The sequence below is a fragment of the Prionailurus viverrinus genome, chromosome B2 (genome assembly GCF_022837055.1).
Source record: "Prionailurus viverrinus isolate Anna chromosome B2, UM_Priviv_1.0, whole genome shotgun sequence".
Classification (NCBI taxonomy): domain Eukaryota; kingdom Metazoa; phylum Chordata; class Mammalia; order Carnivora; family Felidae; genus Prionailurus; species Prionailurus viverrinus.
In genome coordinates, this window is record NC_062565.1 from 123,936,990 (window position 1) to 123,963,550 (window position 26,561).

The 26,561-nt window shown below is 39.6% G+C and overlaps 1 protein-coding gene across 1 annotated transcript in view; it reads left to right on the forward strand.

The window, feature by feature from the left end:
• Positions 1 to 220: 220 nt before the first annotated feature.
• PEX7 (peroxisomal biogenesis factor 7) overlaps positions 221 to 26,561 on the forward strand; it is a 77,419-nt gene continuing 51,078 nt past the window's right edge. The window contains exons 1-5 of the mRNA XM_047860163.1: positions 221 to 450; positions 2,269 to 2,326; positions 3,217 to 3,367; positions 14,986 to 15,063; positions 15,877 to 15,985. Of these exons, the coding sequence (XP_047716119.1) occupies positions 321 to 450; positions 2,269 to 2,326; positions 3,217 to 3,367; positions 14,986 to 15,063; positions 15,877 to 15,985 (526 nt within the window). The 5' untranslated portion in view covers positions 221 to 320. The remainder of the gene's footprint in view (positions 451 to 2,268; positions 2,327 to 3,216; positions 3,368 to 14,985; positions 15,064 to 15,876; positions 15,986 to 26,561) is intronic.

Sequence of the window (26,561 nt, forward strand, 5' to 3'; positions counted from 1 at the left end):
AAACCCCCAAAACGCGCAGTAAAGGCTAACGTGCTAAAACAAAAGTTGTCACCTAACCCTAGAATCACACTGCCTCGTTAGGTCTAACACAAGATAGGTGGCGCAAATCACTTTGTTTTGCCCAAAACAAAGATGGACTCCGTAGCAGTCAGAGCCCTTTCCTTTCCGGACCAATCGAAATCCAGCATTCAGGGCACCGGGTGTCCTCACTTCCTCCTCGTCTTCCTGGGTCTCTAATTTGGCGAGTCGGGACTATCCGCCTCTGATCCGAAACGGCTGTGGCAGCGCCAGGGCGGCGAGGCCCAGAAGCGGCGGGCGGGATGAGCGGGGCGCGCGTCGGAGCGGTGCGGACGCTGCGGGTGCCGGGCCGCCATGGCTATGCGGCCGAGTTTTCCCCGTACCTGCCGGGCCGGCTGGCCTGCGCCGCCGCGCAGCACTATGGCATCGCGGGTGAGGCCGCGCAGCGCCCGGGGCGGGGGCGGGTTCCATCCGAACCCCAGCTTCACCCTGCGGTGGGAAAGTACTTCCGACAGTAGACAGTGCCACACGTGTACACCAGGGGGAGCCGAGGAGCGCGCGAATTCTGGCTTCCTCCTTTGTCCATTGTGGGGAGTGGGTCTGGGTCTATGATCCTTTTCAGTTACGTTGCGGAAGTAGCATCTGGGAGGTGCCTGCTGGCCCATACTCTTATTCCTTAGGGCACCTCCTCCACCTCCACCTGACCACCCAATCCCACCCCCAGGCACACGCTTCCTGCCTTGAGCGGGCTCAGCGGATGTGACCCCTCTGGCCGTTCGGACGGGACCGACAGCACTTGTAAAGGGGACAGTCCGCAGGGTCACCCGAGTACCTGCTAATGGGTCCACCTTCCTCACAGTCTGCATCCGGGCTGTGGGTCGTAAGAAGGATGGCCTTGAGCGGACGCTTGGAGTCTCCCCACAATTGCCATCATGAAATTGATCAAGTTCTGCCCCTACCTCTTGTTATCTCAGGAGGAATACACACGTTTGCAAGTAGTTGGAGGTTCAGGTTAACTCGTGCGCGCTCTCTTTCTGTCTCTCTCTTTTGTAATGTTTATTTTCGAGAGAGAGAGAGAGAGAGAGAGAGAGGGAGAGAGAGAGAGCCCCTGAGCAGGGGTGGGGGCAGAGAGAGAGAGGGAGACTGAGGATCCTATAAGCAGGTACTGTGCTGTCAGTGCAGAGCCCCATATAGGGCATAAACCGGGAGATCATGACCTCAGTGGGATGCTTAACCAACTGAGCCACCCAGGGACCCCAAGTTCACTGTCTCTTTTCAAGGACTAGATTGGAAGGTGGGATTCCATTCTTAAAATTTCTTCTTTTAACTTAAAGCTTACCTGTTATTTATGCACAGTAGCTCTGTGAAATAATTCATTGCATAACGTCAGCTTTTGATAGTTGTTTTTCTTCGGCCCTAGGGCGGAAAAAAAATGGTATGATTTCTAAAATTCAGAAGGCAAGAAATATTTACTTATATTTTCACCACTTAGCTCTTAATGCTTGCACTGTTACATTCAAGTTTACAATACTTACCCACCAGTTAGGTTGAAACTCATGAGTTTGATACTTTAAATTAAATCCTTTGTAAAAACGTACAAGGAGGTGTTTTTTTTTTTTAAATCCTGTTTAAATTGAGTGTTTTTCCTCCCTCAGTCTATATAACAAATACATCTTTTAAAATATGCTTGTCCCTTAGAAAAATAATTCATTTTGGGTAGATGACTAACCTACTCAGCACTTTACCATCTAGTATGTGGTACATTCCACCAGGTATTTTGTTTTAAAATTCCATGCTGAGTGTATTTCAGATTTTTTAGCAAGGCAGTGTGATGCAGTAGAAGAAGCAGAGCTTCTGGAATCTGTCGGCCAAAGGTTTCTTGCCTGGAAATAGGGATTATGACACCCATTTGGGAGGTTTATGTGCCTGGCAGCCTGTCTGGCCATACAATATTAATTCAGATATCTCTCCCCGCCCCCCCCCCCCCCTTTAGGGCTGTGTCTGGATCCCAAGCATAGGTGAGATAAGTTTAATATTTCATGGTTGAGGTGCAATATAGAAAAACAGGAATGGAGCGCACAGTCCTGATCAATTTGTATACACGGTCTCAATAACTTGAGGGAGAAATTTGTGGTAGTAAAATTAGGTACTCATTCCTCAGCAACCTCCCCCCCTACCCCTTCACCTTAGCTGTTCCCCTGGGCAAGTTCAAAAGCATGATCTTGATTTTTTTTTTTTTTTTCTCCTTAGGCTGTGGAACCCTTCTGATACTGGATCAAAATGAATCTGGGCTTAGACTTTTTAGAAGGTAAGGTGGCTCTAATGATTAAACTTACAGGTATCCTCTTTTGCTACCAAAGCCTTAATGTAATTAGATTTTGAATCTTTTTGATCGGTAAAATATTTTTTCATTTTTAAATTTGTGGTAGAAAAGAAACTTCAGCATTTGCATATATAGAACTTATTTTTGCCAGTAAACTGTGATTATGTCACTTTTCTTCTAAAGCCCTTGTCTCTTAGTGTTCATTTATAAAGTAGAAAACTTAAACATAAAAAAATGTAAACTAGTATACTGTGTGACGTTTCTAACTTTGCTGTCTTCTTCACATAGTTGGGGTTAATTCATTCAGGAGCTAATTATCCATTTTGTGAGTTATCTAGCACTGCTTTCCGTTTCTTGTTTCTATGGCTGTCTTGACTGTTGGACTCATTAACACCTCCATCTGGGTTAGTCAATGTCAGAGAAAGGAAAGGAAACTCTGTCATGAGATCATGACCTGCTCACAGCTCAGGCGAAATTTTATGTGGGAAGTTGAAATTCTTGGTCTAAATTAGTATTGTGAAGTGCTTGCTCCCTCCTGTGAACCACACAACCCAAAAAAACGCAAAACAGTGAGCATCCAGGTATGGCGTCCTGCCCTCATGAATAGCGCCAAATTTCTAAATGGGAGACCGAATTTTAATCCAGCTCCACAGTTTTCTTGCTGTGTGACCTGGGATGTTCCTGTCACATCTCTGAACTCATTTCTGGGTCTGTCAAGTTCTAGCTCTGTTTCTCTTCCATAGTTGTGAAGACCATGTGAGATAATGGGTGTTAAAATATGTGATAAACTTGAAAGACTGTAAAATTGTGGTTCCTATTTTATGTTCAGCTGCCTGTGCAACCAGATTTTTTTTATTTTACTTTTCCTGGTGTAGCTTTGACTGGAACGATGGTTTGTTTGACGTGACCTGGAGTGAGAACAATGAACACATCCTGGTCACCTGTAGTGGCGATGGCTCGCTGCAGCTCTGGGACACGGCCAAAGCCGCAGGACCACTGCAGGTCTACAAGGAACACACTCAGGAGGTAGGAAGGCAGGTCTTTCTGGGCTGATTGGTTTTGTTTTAGATGAAATCCATTTGGGGATGGAAACAAGGGGACTGGAAGTTTAAGCTTTAGTATTTCTTGCATATGTTAGATGTCATTTGTTATTTGATTATTCCGACATTAAGTACATCTTGCCCTAAGGAGCTAAGAAAGAAGGAAAGGTCAAGCTTCTTCTTAGGCAGTAAAAACGCCCCCAGTAGTAGGTATGCTGTAGTGCTGTTTCCTCTAGAAGAGGCCCATCTCTTTCTTCCCGCTGTAGGGTATGCTTGCCCTATCCCGCCTTAAGGCGGAAGTAGGCAGACTTTTCACCAAGGCGTCACAAGATTGCCTTTAGGGCCGCAGTAAGGTTCCTAGGGATTTTCAGAATATAGTGGAGCAAGAGCATCAAATGCAGATTATGAGACAGAGCTTACTGAAGAAATTTGAAATCTAAACCAGTTCATGTATCTAGGTTCTGTGTGTATGTATACGGGTAGCACAGAAGATAGTTTGGTTTTCATATCCTTTAGATAAATACCTAGTAGTGCCATTGCTGGGTCGCAGGGTAGTTCTAGGTTTCATTTTCTTGAGGAACCTCCATACTGTTTTCCAGAGCGGCTGCACCAGTCTGCTCTCGAACCAACAGTACAAAAGGGTTCCCCTTTCTCTGCATCCTCGCCAACATCTGTCGTTGCCTGAGTTGTTAATTTTAGCCATTCTGACAGGTGTGAGGTGATGAACCGCTGGGTTCTGCTCCTGAAACCAGTACTACACAGTATGTTAAATAACTTGAATGTAAATAAGTAAATTAAAAAAAAAAGAAAATAGTTTGGTTCTCAGTCATATAAAACTACAAAGGTATTTTTAATGAATGTGATGGGAAAGACATTCCCTTACGGTGTTTTGCCTAAAATGTTTCAAAATTTCCCTCAAGGTAGCCGTAGATCTTTCAATTTTACTTTCAGATTTGTGTCTAGCACAGTACCTGGCCCATAGAAGGCCTTCAAAGGATGCCTGTTAAATGCAAGAATATTAGTCGTTTGTGCTAAAAAGATTAGTTGTGTGAAGATTCCAGAGTGTTAAGAGAGTGGGTTAGGAGTGACATTCAAGGTGACATATACTGAATTTAAGGTTTACATCAACATCTAGTTCCCAATGTGCTCATTACAATTTTTGAAAAATAGTTAACATTTGTCTTCATTGTCAAATAATAGGCTTATCAATTTGCTTAAATTTTTGGAAAAAGATTGGACCCACTTCAAGTTCTTGGTTATGAAAACTTACCTTTGAACTAAGTATGCAGCTTTTCGTATTTCATTGTGGAGGAAGTGTATTTAGCTATACATTTTGTAGTAAAAATGTGCCATGTGGTTAAGACCTTGCTTACTTTAAGAAAATCAATGAATGGAGTGCCTGGGTGGCTCAATTGGTTAAGTGTCCAACTTTGGCCCAGATCGTGATCTCACGGTTCGTGAGTTTGAGCCTCGCATCGGGCTGTGTGCTGACAGCTCAGAGCTTGGAGCCTGCCTTGCATTCTGTGTCTCCTACTCTCTCTGCCCCTCCTCACCACCCCCCTCAAAAATAAATAAACATTAAAGAAATTTTTAAAAAAAATTTAAAAAATCAATGATTGACTCTTGTGATATGATAGAAGCTGAAAAGTTTACAATGATGGATGCCCATAAAAAATATTAATGCAGAATGACAGTGAGTCATGCATTTAATACCAGTTTGTTCCCTTTAGAAATTGCATTTATGTTTAAAATGGAACAACAGACTTGTCAGCTGAAGGGATCTATCTTTCTTTCCTTTTTCCCTCCCTCCCTCCCCCCCGTTCCTTCGTTTCTTCCTTTCTTCCGGGGCACAATTGAACTTGATATATTTCCTTGTGTGTATTTAGTCATGCTTAGCCATTTTTTTCTGGATTAGGTTACTGCAATAAGATTTTTCTTAAAATCTAGAATAAATTTAAAGCATCCCCTCCCCCATAGAATTGTGATTATGGGGAAAAATAATTTCCAGTTATGTGTCAGTGAGTCTTGTTGGATTTTACTATGAATAGGATGTAATATCCTTCACTACTTTTCACTACTATGTTTGAAAAGCATTCACTTTTTTTTTCTTTTTCTTTCTGGTTTTTTTTTTTTTTTACTTTGTTTAGTATTTTAAAGTTTTAACTTGTATTTAAAAAGCTAGATCTGTCCGTACTGGTAGCACATGTTTTGTGCCAGGCATATGCTAGTCTTCAAAGTTGCAAATATGAATAAGACTCAGGTGCTAATCTCTGGTAGTAGATCTGGGACATGCAAGCAAACTAATACAATGTGATCATGTTGAAAAGAAGTGTCTAGAAGGTGCAGATAGAGAAACCAAGGACCGTCACAAAAGAGATGCCATTTGAGCTGAGTCTTGGACAGTTAGCAGGAATTCACTGGCAGCCCAAGGGGAAGAGGGCAGTTTTAGTAGAAAAGAGCATCTCACAGGTGCAGATGTGTGAGAGAGCATGACATGTTCAAGGCAGTCACAGGTCCTTTGGTGTGACTAGAGCAGAGTGTCTGTGTGGGAATGGTGGGAGATGAGGCGGGAAAGGTAGGGAAGGGCTATATCCTGATGGGCCTTAAATGCCTAGTTGGGGTTGCACTGGATGCTTTGAATATTCAGGAGAGAGATGGATTAATTTTGTAGATTTGGGGCCACACAGTATGGGCAGACAACAGGATATACACGGATGTGTAAGTATTAGCCATTTTCCACTTAATCCAACTTTTCCAGATGCTAGATATGACTAGACTCTAATTTAGGTACTAAATTTTACTATTTGAAATGAAAACAAAGTAGAAAGTGCTTGTCTTAACTCAGTGGTTTTCAAACTTTGCCACATATAGAATCACGTAGGGACCTTTTAAAAATCTTCATGGTGGTTGGAGCCAGCCATCAATCAGCATGATTTAGATTCCCAGATGATTCCAATGTACAGTAGTGTTTAGAAGCCACTGCTTTAACTTCATAGGCATTCAGTTCTGATGACCTTATTATGTGTATTGTCTAATGTTTTGAGGGTTGTAGATTCAAAATGTAGATTTTAAAAACTACGTAATAAAATGCATCTTTTGATTTACCTTGTGAAGTGGTAACCTCAAAGCTTTAAAACTTTTTAACGAAGAGAAAGTGATAGTTTTAAATAGATGGAAACTGTGATGGAATATTTTTGGGTCAAGAATGACCTTCACGCATGAATATGGCTACTATATATGTAGTGTCTCTGTCATACACTCATTGTGGGTCTCAAACACTGTGCCTGTCTCTAAAGCAGGTTGGTGAGTGAATCATATCTAGAAATTAGAATCCCATATCTCCTAATTTAGATCTAGTAGGAAACTTATGTAGGAGAATGATGCAATCTTATTTGATAATTTTAAATCATGTGAAACTAGAAATTTTTTTTTAGTTTAGCTATAATCTGATAGTCTATGAAATTATCCTATTGAATTATTGTCAGAGCTGTTTAAATATATGTAGAATTTACATTTTATGTAAATGTAACGTGAGACAGGGAGGAATTTTATATATATATATCTGCATATATTTCAAAAAGAAACAATGGAAAGAGAATCCAAAAGCCAATAAAAATGGTTACCTTTAAAAAGGGTGGGGAAGATATCAGGGGAGGCAGGGGACAAGGATGGCTAATTTTCCAAATATAATTTATATCACAGTTTTGGCCTTGGAAAAGTTGAAATATTTTACGAAGTTAAAAATCACTGTTTAATTAAAAAGGAAAAAAAAATTGCTGAAAATTGAAAACAAGCAGAAAACACATTCATCTAGTGATGTATCAAATTGGCATTATAACCAGGTATTGAAAATAATGATTTCAAGTGACTTTAGAAATACAGTTTAGTAATTGTCCATGCCGAATAAGATATTTCTGATAAACAAAAAGAGTTGCAAGGAAGTTTTAAACTGCATTCAGAAAGATAAGTATTGTTATTTTGAAACTCTCATATCATGTAGGTTCACATATACCAGTAATTATGTTATTAGAAACCAAAAATTTTTATGTAAGAGAAAAGTAATATGAGAATAAAGAAGTTAAATAGAGACATTTAATCCTAAAACTGGGAAGTATCTGCACAGACTCATGATTTATTTTTCTCTGTTTAAAAAAGTCCATTTGTTCTGGTTCTTTGGACTATAAAGACTGAGCTGCATTGACAACTCAGTCTCAGTGATATCCCTAGTGCCCAGATTGTTGCCTCTAAATACCATTTCCCACTAAAAGGATCTGGGGATCTTTGGAGAAATAGTTGATTCCAGGACTGGCAGGAAATGTACAAGGTGAATCCAAAACATCTTCTTGTGTCAGAAGACTGTGAAAGTCCACTGGGATCACATTAGACGTTTGGAACAGATAACCTGAAAAGGCTCTCAGTGGCCAATGATGGACAATTTCAACATCAAAAAGAATGACAGCAATGAGTTGGAACACTATACACACACAGAGATACGCACTTATATGTATATTTCTACCCACTACATGGAGTTGTAAACATTAAAAAACAACAGCTGGTCATCACTGAAGATTACTAGGACAATGGCCTCATTCTGAAAATTGATAAGTAAATATGAAGAATCAAGGCATTTATCCTGCCTTTCTGATATGAATTTTATTGTGGGGTAATTGAGTGGTTGATGTGGAAAATTTCTCATAACTGAATCCTGACTATTAAATGCAGAAGGAATAGCACAATTATAGAGTCGCCATTTAGTAGCCCATAATGAAATAATGAGTGTAGGCAAAGATTATCTATGAATGCTAAAACATTAATTTAATATTTATATATCTTTTGAACAATTTTGAGATCACTAAAAGTGGGTCAACCAGCCATTATACACCTAATGCAATAGGAAGCTTAAAAAAGATTGAACTGAATTGAACCAAACCTCTAGACCTAACTTCTAACTTGAAGGAAATGGGAGGAGTAGAGGAAAATGTTGACACCAGGAGAGACAATTAGCCAAATCCAGAATGCAGAAGATTCTATGGGACCATTAACTTTGTTTCTTCAACAATTATAAATGTCATGGGAAGGGTGGGTGGGGAAAACAAGATGGGAGAGGAGGACTTTCCTAGATTAGATCTAAGAGACATAACAACTAAGTGTAAAATATGGATTTTGTTTAGTTTTTGATTCAAATAAACCACCTGTAAAAAGACATTTTTGAGACAGTCAGGGAAATAAGAATGTGGACTGAGTTTTAGATGATATTAAGGAACTGTTATTCATCTTGTTAGGTGTGAAAATGGCCTTCTGCTTATATAAACAAGAAAAATATCCTTATCTGCGTAAGTATTTATGAGTGAAGTGGTCTGATGTTAAAATACTCCAGCAGTCAGTCAGTCAGTCAGTCAGTCAGTCAGTCAGTAACAGGACAGATGAAGCAAGGTGGCAAAATGTTGATAATTCTGGAAAGTATGTGATAGATACCTGGGGATTTATTATGATATTTTTTCTTTTATGCACATTTTAATATTTCTATAATGATAAATTTAAAAAATTGTTTCACATTAAAAGAAATATGTAGCCTTTTCTAATCGCTCAGTAATTAAAAGTCAGTGTCCCTTTCCTTTGTATTGATACAGATAAGTATGAACATTCTGGACATAGTTTTTATTTGATGATTTTTAATTAAATAGACCAACTTAAAAAGGGCAGCACTATACAGTAGATTAAAAGCGAGCTCTTTGGGAATTGATTTCAGTAATAAAATTTGTCCTCTCAAACTGTGGTTTTGATGAGGTTCAGATTTCATAAAGCAACGCAAAATACTGTTCAGTGTGTTTTTTTTTTCTTTTTGCAGTTTCTCAATTTTCTTCATCACTGCTGAGAGTAATTAGTTAAGATAGGCCTTTAGAGGACCTTGCTTTTAAAGCACAACTGCATTCCTCTCTTCTTTTTTATGCTTAATTGGACCATTAAGTCATGTCCACTGTTTGAGTGGGAGTGGACAGGGGAATTGGAAATAGGGAAAGGTTGGAGGACTGGACTGATGTGAGGTGTGCTCTTCATGCAGATTTCTCTGCCCCTTCATTCATTCTAGAAACTTTGATTAACCCTACTGTCTGCAAGGGACTGTGTGAAGCCTAGTGGGGAAGATGAGTGAATTGGGAATGGTGCTTGCCCTGCTGGAGTCCTTGTCCTCTCTAGGGAGGGAGGCTTACGCTGCTGGTTATCTAATTTATAATGTGATAAGTGCTGTGAATGTATGGAGTGCTACAAGAGGAGAGGATCTTCTCTGCAGGAAGGGACCAGGATGGCATCCTTAAGTCTGAAGGGAGAGTAGGATTTAACTATTCAAGTGGAGGGGCGCCTGGGTGGCTCAGTCAGTGGAGCATCTGACTCTTGATTTCTGCTCAGGTCATGATCTTACAGGTTAGAGAGTTCGAGCCTCACATCTGTCTCTGCTCTGGCAGCACGGAGCCTACCTGGGATTCTCTCTCTCTCTTTCTCTTTCTCTCTCTCTCTCTCTCTCTCTCTCTCTCTCTCTCTCTCTCAAAATAAGTAAATAAATAAACTTTAAAAGATAACTATTCAGGTAGAGAGAGTCCAGAGGAATAGGGTTAGAGGCAAAGGAAAGTGCCCTCTTGAAGGGCGGGTACTGAGCCTGTGTGCCTGGAAAAGTCAGCATTTTGGCTGTTATGCTAAGACCAGTGGGAAGACATTGAAGATTTTTAAAAACTCACCATGAAAGATTTCATGTTTACATGAATATATGTAAGAAGTAAACATGTATAATGAATGCTTGCATATTCATCATCTAACTTAAGAAATAAAACATTACCTATGCTTTTGGAGCCCCTGCTTACAGATGCTATCTTCTGTCTACTTTTTTCTGATTCTACCCTTCTTCCTCCTCTTTTCTTTCCTCCCCTCTTCCCAGAAGTAACCACTAATTATGAATTTCTATTTCTGTTTTCTTTTCTTTTTCGTTTTACTACATATGTGTGCATCCCTAAATCACTCATAGTTTTGCATGATTTCGACCTTTGGGTAATAAGCAGCAGCGTGGATGAATGTCAGTGTGGGAGTGAAGATGGTAAGTTGCAGGAGCCACAGAGCATGATACCATTGAGGGGCTTTCTGGGGGGGAATGACGTTTGTGTTTTTATGCAATGCAGATAATGAATTGGAGGTGAGCCAGGATGCACAGGAAGAGCAGTTGAAGGATGCTACAGTCTAGGTGGTAGGTAGCTTAGGAGTTGATGGCTGTAGCCTCTTAAGAGAAATTATGTACAAACTTGGAACTATGGTCTTTTGGGATCCTGTCTCTCCTAATTAGTTGGCCTTTCTGTTCCTCAGACGTGACAAGCTTGTTTCCTGCTTCAGGGTCTTTTCCTAGTCTTCTGCCAGAGCCTTTCCTCTCAAACGTGCAGAGTTCTGTCTTTCCTGCACGCAGGTCCCTGCTCAGAGAGATCTTCCCTAACCACTCTACTGAGAAGTGACCTCTTAATTCTACATTGTTTTCCAGTCTCCTTCCTTTGCTTTATTTTGCTCTGTAGCTTTCCTTTAAAATCGCATTCTGAAATTATTTATTTATAGTCTGTCTTCCTCTGCTAAAATATATGACCCATCTGGACTGAGGCTTTGTCTTGTCTAACATTGTACTCCCCTTCCCCTTGTGCCTTGTACACAGTAGGTGCTTAAGAAATACTTGTTGAATAGATCAGTGAGGTAACTTGAAGTTGGGATATTGGAATCTACTCATCCTTTTTCAACTCTCTCTCAAACATCTCTCTGACTGTAAACTTTTTTCAGGGTTAATGCCCAAACCCTGTTCCCACTAGACATTTCCACTTGACTATCTTGCTGTCACTTCAAAGTCAGTATGTCTAAAATTACACATTATCTTCTTTCCTCCAGTCTTCCCATTTTGTTAATGCCACCACCACTGATAGTCCCCAGGCACAAACCCTTGGTGTTATCCGGTAGTATTCCCTAGTCCTGATCCCTTGGGTGCTGTCTATGCCTGTATATGACTTTGTGGAGGCGGGGGAGGTGCAGTTCTGATCACTGTTTTCACTTCTGCTTTCTGCTATTGACATTTTAGCCAGGCCTCAAGGTCCTGCTTGGATCCTCTCTTCTGGGCATCAAGCTGAATTTTCCATCCCAGCACCCATTTTGTACTTATGTCTGTAGTTTTATTATTATTTTTTTTAATATTTATTTATTTATTTTGAGAAACAGAGAGAGAGAAAGAGAGAGAGTGAGCAAAGTGGGGGGGGGGTGCAGAGAGAGAGGGAGAGAGAATCCAAAGCAGGTTTGTGCTGTCAGCACAGAGCCCGATGTGGGGCTCCATCTCATGAACCGTGAGATCATGATCTGAGCCAAACAACTGGGCCACTCAGGCACCCCCCCCCCACTGTAGTTTGTTTGTTTGTTTGTTTGTTTGTTTAAGTTACTTTCCTGTATCCTAATATTTTAAATACAGTCAAATAAAATATTTTTTGAGTTGCCTTTTTAAAAAATGTTTTTAAACATTTATTATTTTTGAGAGAGAGAGACAGAGATAGAGCACGAGCAGGGGAGGGTCAGAGAGAGGGAAACACAGAATCCAAAGCAGGCTCCAGGCTCCGAGCTATCAGCACAGAGCCCGACGTGGGGCCTGAACCCACAAACCACGAGATCATGACCTGAGCCAAAGTCAGACGCCCAACTGACTGAGCTACCCAGGCGCCCCTTGAGGTTGCCTTTATTTCGTTTTGTGTTATCCCAATTTCAACATCACCCTGGGGATCCTGTCCCTAGTTTTGTCCTAGAGTCCTACTGCTTGCACTTCGTTGTGTGACTGATAAGACAGCTGGCAGCAACACCGCCGTCAGCGTGGTTACCTTCTATCTTTTGTTCTCATTAGGGCTGGGTTCCCCTATGGGGGCTTTTGCAGTTTTAAAAGGTAAGAAGTCATAAGGTTTCGAATCCCGTGTCATACTGGACATGTGTAGAGGCAGTGGAGTGTGAGATGTTGATCTTAGTTTTTAGTTATATTTGTTCAGTTATCCTCTGAAATGAAAACAGTAGCTCTTTATAACTACTTAGCAGTGATGCAGATTGTGAAGGTAAATTCAGATGGATAAACTATTTTAACTCCCATTTGTTGAGTGCTTATTATATTGCAACAAGCATAGGCATACAAGGTGGTTTTTGCTCACATGACGGATCTTCCAGAATCTAGTAGGTATTTAACACAAGTTGTCATAAAATATGGTAAATGTTGAATTACAGGTAGGTGCAAGGTGCTGTTGGAGTGCATGGAAGGAAACATTTAAATCATGAAGGGTTTTATCGAGGTGAGGCTTATTTCATAAAGGCTGTGGTGGAGCCCAGTCTTGACAAATGAGCGGGAGGTCACCAAGTGGACAGTGGACAAGGGCTTTACGTTCTTGGATAATTCACGGAAACAAAGTGGGATCAGTTTGGGCTCCCACGAAGGGCGATACTAGTAAGGGCAGGCTTTTACTTCCCTAATGTTGCAGCCCCAGGTCATTCCAGTTCAACAGTGCCCTCAGGTAGCATGATGTAGAGTCAGCCTCACGTAGTGATTAAGGGTGGACTCTGCAGTTAGGCTGCTGAGGTTCAGAGTTCAGCTCTGTCACTTAACTAGCTTTAGGAATTTGAAGAGTTTATTTATACATTTTGGGTCTTGTTATAGTATCTATTTCATAGAAGGGAAGATTAAATGAGATAAAATAGGGGCACCTGGGTGACTCAGTAAGTTAGGTGTCCGACTTCGGCTCAGGTCTTGATCTCACAGTCCGTAGGTTCGAGCCCCGCGTTGGGCTCTGTGCTGACAGCTCTGAGCCTGGAGTCTGCTTCAGATTCTGTCTCCCTCTCTCTCTGCCCCTCCCCTGCTCACGCTCTGTCTGTCTGTCTCTCTCTCTCTCTCTCTCTCTCAAAAAGAAATAAACATTAAAAAAATTAAATGAGATAAAATAGGTAAAATGCTTATGACAACATGTGGCACATAACAGGTGCTAAAGAAAGGTTTGCTATTGTGGTTATTTTTGACTGTTCACATCAGCCTAGAGTAGGAGTTGGCAAACTACTACTCATGGGACAGAGCCCAACCTAGCCTGCTATCTGATTTGTAAATAAAGTTTTATTGGAACACAGCTATGCCCACTCATCAAGTATCAGCTATGGCTACTTTTGTGCTCTACTGGGGCCGAAAGACAGACCAAATGGCCCATAAAGCCCAATGTGTGTGTGTGTGTGTGTGTGTGTGTGTGTGTGTGTGTGTGTATATACATATATATACACACACACTCTATATATACTCTCTCTCTATATATATTACTCTACAGAAGAAATGTGCCATGCCCTGGCCTAGAGGATAAAAGCAGACTCTTCAGCTCACAATGACTGCTTCCAAGCCTATCTTTTTCCATTCATAACTAACAGATGGCCATGGCAGCTCTTTGGTTTTTGTTGCCCCTTCTTTATGAGCTGCTTCTGTTGCTGGATTGTGGTTTCTTCAGTGTTCCAACTGATTTTCTCTCTTTTTCATGAATATGGACAGCAGCAGGGCCAGGACTAGAATAGGGTGGGTGAAGCACTCACTTTAGGTACATGATTAAGGAGGACCCCGACAACTCAATAGTCAAATAATATCTTAATGCAGTAATTTAAAAAATCAGAAATACTGCAGAAAAATCTGTGATGAGAAAAATATTAAAGTTTTAAACAAAGACAGGATCAGTATTACCAATTTTGTTTTCTGAAACTAAGGTGCCAACATGGCTAGGCATAGTGCCAGACAGCAGAGAATTGGTAACCCATATTTAAGCCCCAGCAAACTGCATATCCTGCTTCCTACATAAATATGGTAGCTAGAATTTTTAAGACTCAGAAGGATCTGCTGGCTGGTCACTTTTAGTGCTAGGTACTCGGGTGTATGTCAGGACTATTTTAATGGAGAATAATTATGCATATATGTTGTTGAACTTAGCTTACAGTAGTGATCTGTATATAGTCTGTTGTGTAAAAATGACAGAATGAAAAATATTTCCATAAGTTTTCAAATGGTTCATTTGAAATGGTTCACTGAAAGCAGTAATGCCTAGATTAGAATAGCAGCACTGGGTAACTACAGCTGTTTACCAAGAGATTGGAAAGGATTACCTGGTTCCTCTAAGCTTTTTCTAAGAAAGGCCAGATAGCGTTATTAACTGAATTTTAATGCTATCTGATGGACACTGACCTGGCAAGCTTTTTTAGATGACTAGCTTTCTAATCTGCTTTGACATTTCTACAAGGTGCTGCAAACAGTGATTTGTCGATAGGTTAAAAATATATATAATTTGTTTTAGTGAAGGAGGTTGGGAAATCATCTGTAGAACTCTGTTAGAATGGAATCTTATCGTAAGGAATATGTCTGGAGGAATGGACAAAATGGCCTTTCCATTTCTCAGACACCATGGTGGAGATTTGTAGGACTTTATTTGATGTTTCAATGAAGTAAATTGGTTGTTCTAACTGGCTATCGCTGTTCTAAAGAGATACAATGTAATATTTAACTTGATGCTCTTTTGCTTTCTGAATGACACATTAAAATGTTTTTAGGTCTATAGTGTTGACTGGAGCCAGACCAGAGGTGAACAGCTCGTGGTGTCTGGCTCATGGGATCAAACTGTCAAACTGGTATGTCAGAATCATTGTATTTAAAACCAATATTCTCTTCCCCAAAGTTTCCATTGAATTTTTTTTCTTCTCTTGAACATACTTCTGTATCTTTTCAATTGCACAGCTAATTTCTTTTCAAAAAACTGTATTAAAGCCTTTGTTAGAATTTAAAAAATTTTAATTTTTTGTCTGTGAACTAACAACAATTAACTCAGCATTAATTATTTTAGCCCCTTAAATACCATTTTGCTTTATATAAAAATAGACTGTAAAAAATCTTTGAGGGGTGCCTAGATGGCTCAGTCAGTTAAGTGTCTCACTTAGGCTTAGGTCATGATCTCACGGTTTGTGAGTTCACAGTGCAGAGCCTGCTTGGGATTCTCTCTCTCTCCCTCTGTCTCTGTCCCTCCCCTGTATGCTCGCTCTCTCTCTCTCTCTCTTTCTCTCTCTCTCTCTCAAAATAAATAAACTAAAAAAAATTGAAATATGAATGTATATTACATGTGTATATGTAAATACATTTATAGAGGGATGCCTGGGTAGCTCAGTCGGTTAAGCATCTGACTTTGGCTCAGATCATGATCTCACAGTCTGTGGGTTCGAGCCCCTCATTGGTCTCCGTGCTGACAGCTGGGAGCCTGGAGCCTGCTTCAGATTCTGTGTCTCCTCTCCCTCTGCCCCTCCCCACTTGCACTCTGTCTCTTTCAAAAATAAATAAACGTTAATAAAAAAATAAATACATATATGCTGTATTGTATATTATATATATGTATATATAAACATAAACTTGAATTTACGTCTAAGTAAATTGATCTGTTAATTTATTTGTAGTGGGATCCAACTGTTGGAAAGTCTCTGTGCACCTTTAGAGGCCACGAAAGTGTCATTTATAGCACCATCTGGTCTCCCCACATCCCTGGTTGCTTTGCTTCAGCCTCAGGTAAATAATTCATTTACCAAAAAAGCCTTGTCGTGAATGGTGGCCTTACTCTCCCCAGTAGGTGGCACTGTGTACTTGAGATTAGCAGGGAAAAGGGACTTTATTACTATTCTTTGTGCTCTTTAGGATTGTTTCATTCTTTATCAACCTCTAGACAAGAATTAGCCAGGCCTGGATTACTTTTCAACTCCTAGTGAACAAATGTGGTTTGTCTTAGGCATATTATAACTGGTTATAAATCTGCCAAAATTGGGAAACATTCTAGTTCTTTTTATTAGCCACTGAGCTCCTTTGCTTAGATGGCATTATCCTTGGTTTGTTTATCAGAATAAAGGTTGCTAAGTCTGAGTAACAGTTACAAGAGGGTGTAGTATGTGCTAATTAATGACAAATATTTGTGGTGATTGACAAAGTAAGACAATGACTATTTTTTACTTCTTTTATAACTTTCAAAAAATAAATTTATAAAGGAAAAACAAAAATGGTATCCTAGATAATCCCTATTCTGACCATATTACATAGTAAGGAAATTCAAACAATGCAGAAACATGCCAAATAAAAAATAAGCCCTCATCCCTCCCCCTCCATAGAACCACTGTTAATATTTTCTTGTATTCCTTTCTTGTATTCCTCCATAAAAATTCTTATTCTTATTTCAGAACATATGGTATAAAAATGAAAAATATATATGGGGAGTATTCTTGAGGAAAATGTCAGATGTCTTTTGCTTAGTGGTGTTAGGTTTTATATGCTTATAGCTATAAAACTTTTGTTGTTGAAATTGTACAGGAAAATAATTTTATTTATTTTTTTAAAGTTTATTTAATTTCAGAGAGAGAAAGAGATTAAGTGAGCATGAGCGGGGGAGGGGCAGAGAGAGAATCCCAAACAGACCCTGTGCTGTCAGCACAGAGCCCTGCGTGGAACTTGAGCCATGACCTGTGAGATCATGACCTGAGCTGAAACCAAGAGTCAGACGCTTAACCGACTGAGCTATCCAGCCCCTCAGGAAAATAATTTTATTATTGTGAGATTGTGAGTCAGAAAATCTCCTTCCCTGGGACACCTGGGTGGCTCAGTTGGTTGAACATCCTGCTCTTGATTTCAGCTCAGGTCATGATACCAAGGTTGTGGGATTGAGCCCTGTATTGGGCTCTGCATGGAGCCTGCTTGAGATTCTCTCTCTCTCTCTTTCTCTCCATCTGCTTCTGTCCCCTGCTCGCTCACTCACTCTCTCAAAAAAAAAAAAAAAAGAAGAAGAAAACAAAAGAAAAGAAAAGAAAATCTCCTGTCCCAAATTCATTTTCCCCATTGAAAACATTGCTGTTATAAAACAGTTTTTGATTGTGGAGATTTCTTAGTCGGCTTAGTCCAGTATTATAGTTGAACTGAGTGAATCAGAACACCATTCAGAAGGAGTTCTTAGACTCTAGTTTTAAATAAACTTGATGGAAAAGAACATTCTCCAATTATATTTTATGAATTATACGCATAAATTTATATTATATACTTAAAGTTATGAAATTAAAACAAATTTAAGATAGAAAAAGAGGTACACTACGTTTTTTTTTTTTTTTTTTTTTCATTTGATCTACTACCAATAAACATTTGGCTAAAGAATTTTCTGAATACTTTTTCCTTCCTAAAATCCCTGACACTTTAATATACATTGCTTCATTTTTCTTTTAGATAATTTGTGTAATGTATTGAGTGCCATTAAAGCTGTAAAAAGTGTAGAAATGAAACAAAGGTGAACAATTAATTGGCATAGGCAACACAGGGTTGCTCTGCCAGGCTGCCTCCTTGAGTCACTTCGCCCTTGACTCAGAGAACAAGTAGTAGGAAGGAGAAACCGGGTGTCTGCTCAGAGCATTCCAATGTGAGGCATGATTAAATTAGACCATTTGGGGGAATATATTCATAAATATAATCTATATGACACTAATTACTTTCAAAAGTGTTTGTTTTAGAGCAGCAACACCTTATAGATTAATGGAAACAATAACAACAACTTTCCCAGTCTAGGTGATAGTGAGAATCTGATAATGTTAAGGTTAATAGTTACTTTAACATTTGGACCTTGAAATGATAAATAAATGCACCTTAATTTTTTAAATGTTTTCCAATTTGATGAGTGAACAATGATACCTAATTTTTGTTTTGATTTGCATATTTGGTTATGAGGGATAGTGAATATTCTTTATATGTCAGTTGACCACCAGAGTTTTTCTTTTGTGAACTGCATGTTCATGTTTTGGGCCCATTTTTCTACTGAGAGATGTTGCTGCTTTTCTGTATTGATGCATGAGCTCTTTTTTTATATTTAGGAATTAGTCTTCTGTATCTTACATGTATTTTCCCAACTTTTTGTTTGTTTTTAAACACTTTATTTTATTTGGATGATTTTTTTGTATATAATTTGAGAGAGAGAGAGCAGGGGAGGGGAAGAGGGAGAGAGAGAAAATCTCAAGCAGGCTCTACGCTCAGTGCACAGCCTGACATGGGGCTCGATCCCATGACCCTGGGATCATGACCTGAGCCACCCAGGCACCCCTATTTTCTTTGTATATATATTTTTTACTGTATATGCATTTGAATTTCTTGGTAGTCAAAGCTATCAATTTTTTGCCTGGTAAGCTTCTGGCTTCCATTTAGGATGAATAAGGAGTTGGCTCAGTGAAAAGTGGGAGGCCTTGGCAGGCAAAGAAAGAGCATTCCAGGCAGAGAGAATAAGATGTCCACAAGTAAGAACTTGGTGCATCTGAGATACTGAAAGAAGGCCAGGGAGACCATCGCTTAAGAGGAAAGGGTAGTAAAAATGAGGTTGGGCAGCAGATAGGCACCCAGATCACACCTTACCGACTGGATTCAAGATTTTAGATTTTATCTATGGACATGGGAAAGGTACTGAAGAGGTTTCAGCAAGTGATTTGATTAGGCTTGCATTTTTAAAAACTCATTCTGGTCATGTGTAGAGAATAGTTGGGAGATGAGCAGGTGTAAATGCAGGAAGATAGAGAGATGAAGGCAAGGATAATAATGGTGGCAGAAGGGCTGGAAGGAATTGGGCTGACTGGAGTGGTATTTAGAGATGGTTGTATAAGATGTAGAAGAGGGGAAGAGAGAAGGATAAGTAAAGAGTAACTCCTAGATTCCTGCAAACGATAAAGTAGTGGGTGGTTAATGTCATAACTGAGGTAAGAAATACATTTGAAAGAAAAGATCTTGAGTTTGTTTTAGAGCACATTGAACTGATGGGACACATGGGGTTGAAATGATGGGGGTTGACTTTGGAGCTGAGAAGTCTAGCCTTGTGAATAAATTGTGTCATTGGCTCATAAATGGTAACTAAAGCCATTGCGGTATGTCAGAGCACCCAGGAAAGACTAAATAGAAGAAAACTTAGACTAGAGCCTAGGTTGACAAACTACTGCCCTCAGATCAAAAGGACCCACTGACAGGTTTCATGAATAAAGTTTTATTGGAACACAGCTATGTCCATTCTTTTACAGATTGTATGTCTTTGTTTTGTAATGTTTATTTATTTTTGAGAGATAGAGAGACAGAGTAGGAGCAGGGGAGGGGCAGAGAGAGAGAGAGGGAGACACAGAATCTGGAGCAGGCTCCAGGCTCTGAGCTGTCAGCAGAAAGCCCGATGTGGGGGTGGAAGCCACAAACTGAGATCATGACCTGAGCCGAAGTGGGACCCCCAACCGACTGAGCCACTTAAGCTCCCAGACATAGATTGTATGTCTATAGCTGCTCTCGTGCTATTGTGGCAGAGTTGAGTAGCTATGGCAGAAATGGAATGGCCCTTCAAGCCTAAAATATTTACTGCTGGGTCCTTCACAGAAAATTTTTGCTCACACTTTGTATACAGTCTTGAGGGGAAATAAATAAATGGAAGCTCTTTTGTGCAGTCTGGTTGTTTAGGGGAAGAGAGAAGAAAATAGCTAGGGGAAGATATAAAATGTGTCCAATATTGTCTCCTCATTTAATTATCCAGCATCTCCAAATAGGCAATTAGTAGGATAAATTTCTTGCTAATAAACTATATCAGTGCCCTGAGTTGTTGAATTATGTTGAGTGGTTTCCATAGCAAATATAATGTCACAGAAATCCTTTTCTTTTATTTCTTTTCTTTTCTTTTCTTCTAAAAACTTAACAAATGTCCCTGAATTCTAAAATATTGTTGGTTAAAGACACTTGGAGCTGAAAATCTTCAGGTAAATTGTATATTGACAAATATGTCCATTAGATTAAGCAATTTCTTAGATCCTAAGATAATAGCAAATGATAGTAAATTCTGTGTATTGAGGTTAAGTCAAAGAATGTGCAATGATTAAAGTTAACGGCATTGTTTTCTAGAATGAAGAACAGCATACTTATAAAGTTATTACTATTATTTAAAAAATTTCTAGGTTGTCTGAGTCATAGTGTTTTGTCCATATCTGAGTTAGATCTTTTCCAAGATACCAAATCTTTTGGGATGGGGCCAGTAATATATTTTTCATTGGCACATTTCCTTTTCCAAACCTGAATTCCTTCTTTGATTTTTAAAAAAAATTTTTTTTTTCAACGTTTATTTATTTTTGGGACAGAGAGAGACAGAGCATGAACGGGGGAGGGGCAGAGGGAGAGGGAGACACAGAATCGGAAACTGGCTCCAGGCTCTGAGCCATCAGCCCAGAGCCTGACGCGGGGCTCGAACTCCCGGACCGCTAGATCGTGACCTGGCTGAAGTCGGACGCTTAACCGACTGCGCCACCCAGGCGCCCCCCTTCTTTGATTTTTAAAATTTTTCTGTGGCGCAGCTAACTATAAGGTTGAGTGTATATTAATAAGTAATAGCAATATTGATATGCTTGTTTGAATTAACTAACCCGTTAGCCTGCCTGTATATCTGGAGTTAGTCATCTTTATGCTTTTAATTTAGTGTAAATGCTAATGAGTTTCGTGCTGATGGTTAATCAAGTCTGAAGATGACCATAGTTCAGCATAATGGTCATAATATTACTATTGGTGAAAAGCCCTAATGCAGAGTTCAATTAAAATTCTTTAAGGATGTGAATTAGGTTGACATTAGCATTATTTTCTTCGAATAGGGTTGCCCTTTGGCCTTATGTCCTATAGTTTCAAAAGATTCATTTCAAACCTTGGATGAAATGAGTGATGTAAAATAGATCTGTCTTCAAAATGAACTGGAACATACTTCCTTTCTAGTGAAGCAGTGAAGACATGTCTACTGGGAGCTCTAATTGGCAGCATTCATAATAAACTGGAATTAATAATGAGTATAGTTTCACATGTTTGAAAAAGTATTAGTAAGTAAAACTCCTCCAACTGATATATTTTTGAAAAAATTCCTTTACCTTACTATTGTATGTAATTTTGTTAATGTATACTATTATTAAGGTTCTAAAATTGTCTTTGTTTTTAATCATTGCTTTTTTTATGACCGTGACAAAATATGATGGTGACAAAATCTTGAACTAATATAACTGAATTTATTTAAGTGTCAGGTCAAATTGTGGATATTAGCCTTTTATTTGGGCTGAATCACACACACCTCTTCCTTCTACAATGGCCTTTTGTATGGTATGGTATACATAATATTAACTCTGGATGTTGCATATGGAATATTCAGTGTATGAGACTGAATAGAAGAAAAAGACTAATTGTGTATAGACAGTTACCAATATAACCACAAAACTTAACTATCTGCACATCGTAGATAGGTAATACATAAAACAGTGTTTTGTCATCACAAAGTCCATTTGGTTCAATAGAAAAAAGATTATCTGTTTAAAGACATTGCCTTCATGTGTTATATTAGAAATAAATGTAAGCAGTGTTCATATCAGCCAGGACTTCTTTGGTTGAAAGTCAAAGAAATTCTGAACCAAACCCCCTTAAGTAAGAAGCTAATTTATTTGCTCACATAGTTGAAATGTCCAGAATCCCATCTGGCTTTATATACATGGCTGGATGTAGGCCTTAGTGGATGTTCTTGCCATCTCTTGTTCTGTGCTCTCTTGAGTTGAGTTGTATCAGGCATCATGTGAAAGGAAGATGGCAGCAGTTCTGAACCCTGTATTATTTCTGGTTTCTGTCCAGTAGGAAAAATCATGAGTCTCCTTCTCAGACATCTAGGAAGTTTCATTTTCTCTCATCTGATGGTCCATGTGAATGTTTCTAAACTAATCACTGTGCCTAGGAGAGGCGAGCGTGGCGGGGGGCGGGGGGGGGGGGGGAGTGTAATATGTTGACTGGCTTGGGCCCAGCTTAGCTCCTGCAATTGGGAATGAGAAATGAGAGAGAGAGTGGTACTCAAAGTACATACAGCAAGAATAAAGAGTGAACAGTGATTAGGTTGAAGTGGCTGGATACATTCTAGGAGGCCGATACTCACTAAATTGTATGCACATCCAACACTTAAATCAGAAGGGATTTCATGAAAACCAAGCACTGGACATATAAGCTATAAAATAGGTTTCTTTTTTTAAAAAATTGGATAAAGTAAAGGCATTTTTTCTGCCATTTTTATGGTTTTAGAAACTCTTTGGAAGGTTTATTAAGCATTTGCCATTTTCCTGAAATATTCCTTCATAATGATTTTCAAATAGTAACCTATTTAATAAGGTTGAAAAAATTTATAGTTTTTCTTCCACTCTCTTAAGAGGAGGGTCTATGGTACAGTAAAAGTTGGGGCAAGCTCTGAAGCTCTCACTGTGCCTTTGCTCTTTCAGGCGAGATGAGACAATGTGTTTACCAACCTATGCACAGTGTATTAGGAGGTAGATGAATTTCTTTGCATATTTTCTTGACTTGTTTTCATATGTTTCCTATAGGGCATGTGTATTCTTTTACATAGCTGAGTCCCTTACACAGGCAAACACTAAAATAGCTTTTATTACTATTATATAAGATATGGGAGTAATGAGGGTGCCTGGGTGGCTCAGTTGGTTAAGCGTCCGACTTCGGCTCAGGTCATGATCTCGCAGTCCGTGGGTTCGAGCCCCTCATCAGGCTGTGTACTGACAGCTCAGAGCCTGGAGCCTGTTTCATATTCTGTGTCTCCCTCTCTCTGTCTGACCCACCCCTGTTCATGCTCTGTCTCTGTCTCAAAAATCAATAAACATTAAAAAAAATTTAAAAAAAGATATGGGAGTAATGAAATTATTAGAAGTCTAAAAACATATCTAAGGTTAATTTTGATTGTTGAGAGGGACATTGACAGTGAGTCCATCAGATATTAAGTGAATGTTCACTGTTTTCTAAAAGATGCATTGAAAGGCACTGAAGATACATTGAGGAAGAAAACAAGACAGGGTTCCTGTCTTCTTAGAGCCACAATCCAGTGGAAAAGAGAGATGCTAAGAAACAAAAACTAGCAATGGACAATGTTAAGGAGTGCGAAGTTCTTTGGAGAGGTAACACAGTAAGTATAGTGGTTACCAACATGGACTAGAGCTGGGATGCCTGAGACAAAATTCTTCTTTACCACTATTACCTGACTTTAGTCATGCTGCTTAACTCCTGTCTCCCTTCGTTCCTCATTTCAAAAATAAGGGTGATAATAATACCTACATCATGGAGTTTTGAGGAGCATTAAGTGAGCGAATGTGTGTAAAAGGCTAAGAACAGTACCTGGCACAGAGTAAGGGCTCTATACATGCTGCCTTCTATTACCAACATGTGTGCTCAGAATTCTGTGGAAACACAGCTAAGGATTCTTGAGCTTGTCAAAGTTGACTGGTCAGGGAAGCTTCCCTGAGGAAATAGTGTTCATGCTGTTACCTGTGAACAACCAAGAGTCCAGAGATGAGAGCTGGAAAGCAAAGGAACAGGAGGTGGCGAGAAAAGAGCATATTTGAGGAGCATTGGAATGGCCATGGAATGTGTATACACCATAAGAATTACCGGTGCTTATCTGAAGAGCTTGCTCCAGGTCGACTCTAGAATGCATGGCTGTGTAATAACATACTAGGCCGGTGATGCCGAAACCTGGTTAACCATCAGAATTATCGGGGAGGCTTTAAAAAGAAACAACAAAATTCTGAGCTTCATCTTAGTCCTACTGAATAAAGTACCTCTGGGAGGCATATTTTTTTTAAATTTTTATTAAAAGAATTTTTTTAATGTTTGTTTATTTTTGAGACAGAGAGAGACAGAGCATGAACGGGAGAGGGTCAGAGAGAGAGAGGGAGACACAGAATCCGAAGCAGGCTCCAGGCTCTGAGCCCTCAGCACAGAGCCCGATGTAGGGCTCGAACTCACGGACCATGAGATCATGACCTGAGCCAAAGTCGGACGCTTGACTGACTGAGCCACCCAGGCGACCCTGGGAGGCATATTTTTTAATTGCCCCAGCTGAATCTAGTGATCAGCCTCATCTGGAAAGCACTGTTCTAGTCTATGGTACAGCTTTGTTTGAGATGCCAGATTAATGGTTTGTTTCTGTTGGTGTAATGGGAATTTCATGTTTCTTTTAATGTTCATCTCTTTTTTATTTATTTTTTTTCTTTTTTAATGTTTATTTATTTTTGAGGCAGGGAGAGACAGAACATGAACGGGGGAGGGTCAGAGACAGAGGGAGACACAGAATCTGAAACAGGCTCCAGGCTCTGAGCTGTCAGCCCAGAGCCCAACGCGGGGCTCGAACTCACGCACCGCGAGATCGTGACCTGGCTGAAGTCGGACGCTTAATCGACTGCGCCACCCAGGCGCCCCTCATCTCTTTTTTAAAAACCCACAGAATGGTTTCGGTGCTAAATTCGGAGAGGAAGTGGTTTCTATAGTTTGAGAACGCCTTAGCTTTTTTTTTTTTCTTCTCAGTTTTGTTAGTGATAGTTGAGTCTTCATCAATTTTCTTACTTTGTCTTCTTGCTTACAGACAGGAGCTTGTTGTAAAACATGCTATAGTCTTTGCATCAAAAAAACCCTCAAATGTAAATTTCATGGTGGTGGAGCCCAAAGTTACAAAATCTTTGTTTTTACAAATATCGCAAATAGTAGAAGCTTATATGATAGGTCATCAAGATGTATTTTATGTCTAATCCCGTGGCACACATATGATTAACTATGCCACTCAACTGCTTATAGCAGTTTGCATTTTAGGATAATATATAAGAATATAGCATTTAGATCATTCTAAGAATTTAGTCACCTTCAAAGTTAAATGGCATTTGCAAATCTAGAACTAAACTTGTTATCATTGGCTAAGTTAACACAGGCCAAAGAGGAGAGTTTTTAGAGATTGAGATCTAGATTTCCCTTCCAAAGCAGAGTTCTCTAAAGACATCGCATTCTGTCTAGTTCATGATATGAGATAGAAGGGAAGAATATTTACGTCTTTACATAAAGAACATTAACATGAAGTAAACTTTCTTTGAACCATGAAAACTAAGTTATTGCTATTACAGACTCCACATAATTGCATAAGTCATAGTCATGCCTGAATGAAGGGGTCCAGTAGTTAAAAAAATACAAATAAAAATGAAAGAAAAAAACCCACCCTCATTCTACTCTTAGAAAAAAGTCCTGTCACATCTGATAAGCATCTGGCATTTCAATTCAATTCAATTATTTGGGCCCAGTATGCACTTTTTGCTGCTCTGTTCACAGTGTCAGATTCAGCATTTACGCTCATTCTCCTTACTCAACTTCCTCTTACCTGATGCAGTTTAAAAGTAGACGTAGCCATAGGCAGCATTTCCTACTCCATACTGTGCACTTAAACTCACTGGTTCTGCTGCCAGTGGTGGGTCTGCAACTGATAAGAGAAGCTGGTAATTCAGGTGGGTCCATGGCACTATCACAGGGCCCTGGGAAACGTCTGGCTGGCAATGAAAGGCCAGTTGTCTGGAAAATGCAATTAAAACAAAACAAAACAAAACAATATAGATACAGATATCCTGGTGGCTAAGGGTTGAGTGAGTCATGGTACCATTTGGCCAGAAGCTGTCTCTCCTACCTGGAAAACAAAGGAGGATGAAGTAAGTAAGTGGAATTCTTAGCTCCTTCAGAACGGTTTCCATCTTTTTGTGTCCCTTGAGTTAGCTGCAAGAAGGGACACCCTAGACCGGGGCTGTTTTTGCGTGTGCGTGAATGTTGCTTGCATATGGTAGTGAGGAACCAAAATATTGTCCCAGAGAAATTGGGAGTAGCCACACACCCAGTCTTTGTTGTTGTTTTGTTAAATCTTTTAGTGAAGTATAATACACTCATGGAGCAGTGCATGATCTTAAGTGTATGACACAAAGAATTTTCACAGTGAGCCCATCTGTGTACCAGCAGCCAGATCAAGAAACAGAACATTCTGAGAGGCTCCCCTACCCCATTCCAGGATGACCACTGTCCTGCCTTCTAATAGCATAGATTCATTTCGCCTCTTCTTATACTACTCCTTCAGGTTTCTTTCATTCAACATTATGTTTTGCGAGACTCATCTATAATGTTGCTAGAATAAGTTACCTCTTGATGGCCTAGTCCACACTCACTGTAAGGCTTTGTACTCTAAACCATTCACTTACCCATAAAATGTAATTATTAGGATGAACACAGCACATTCAAC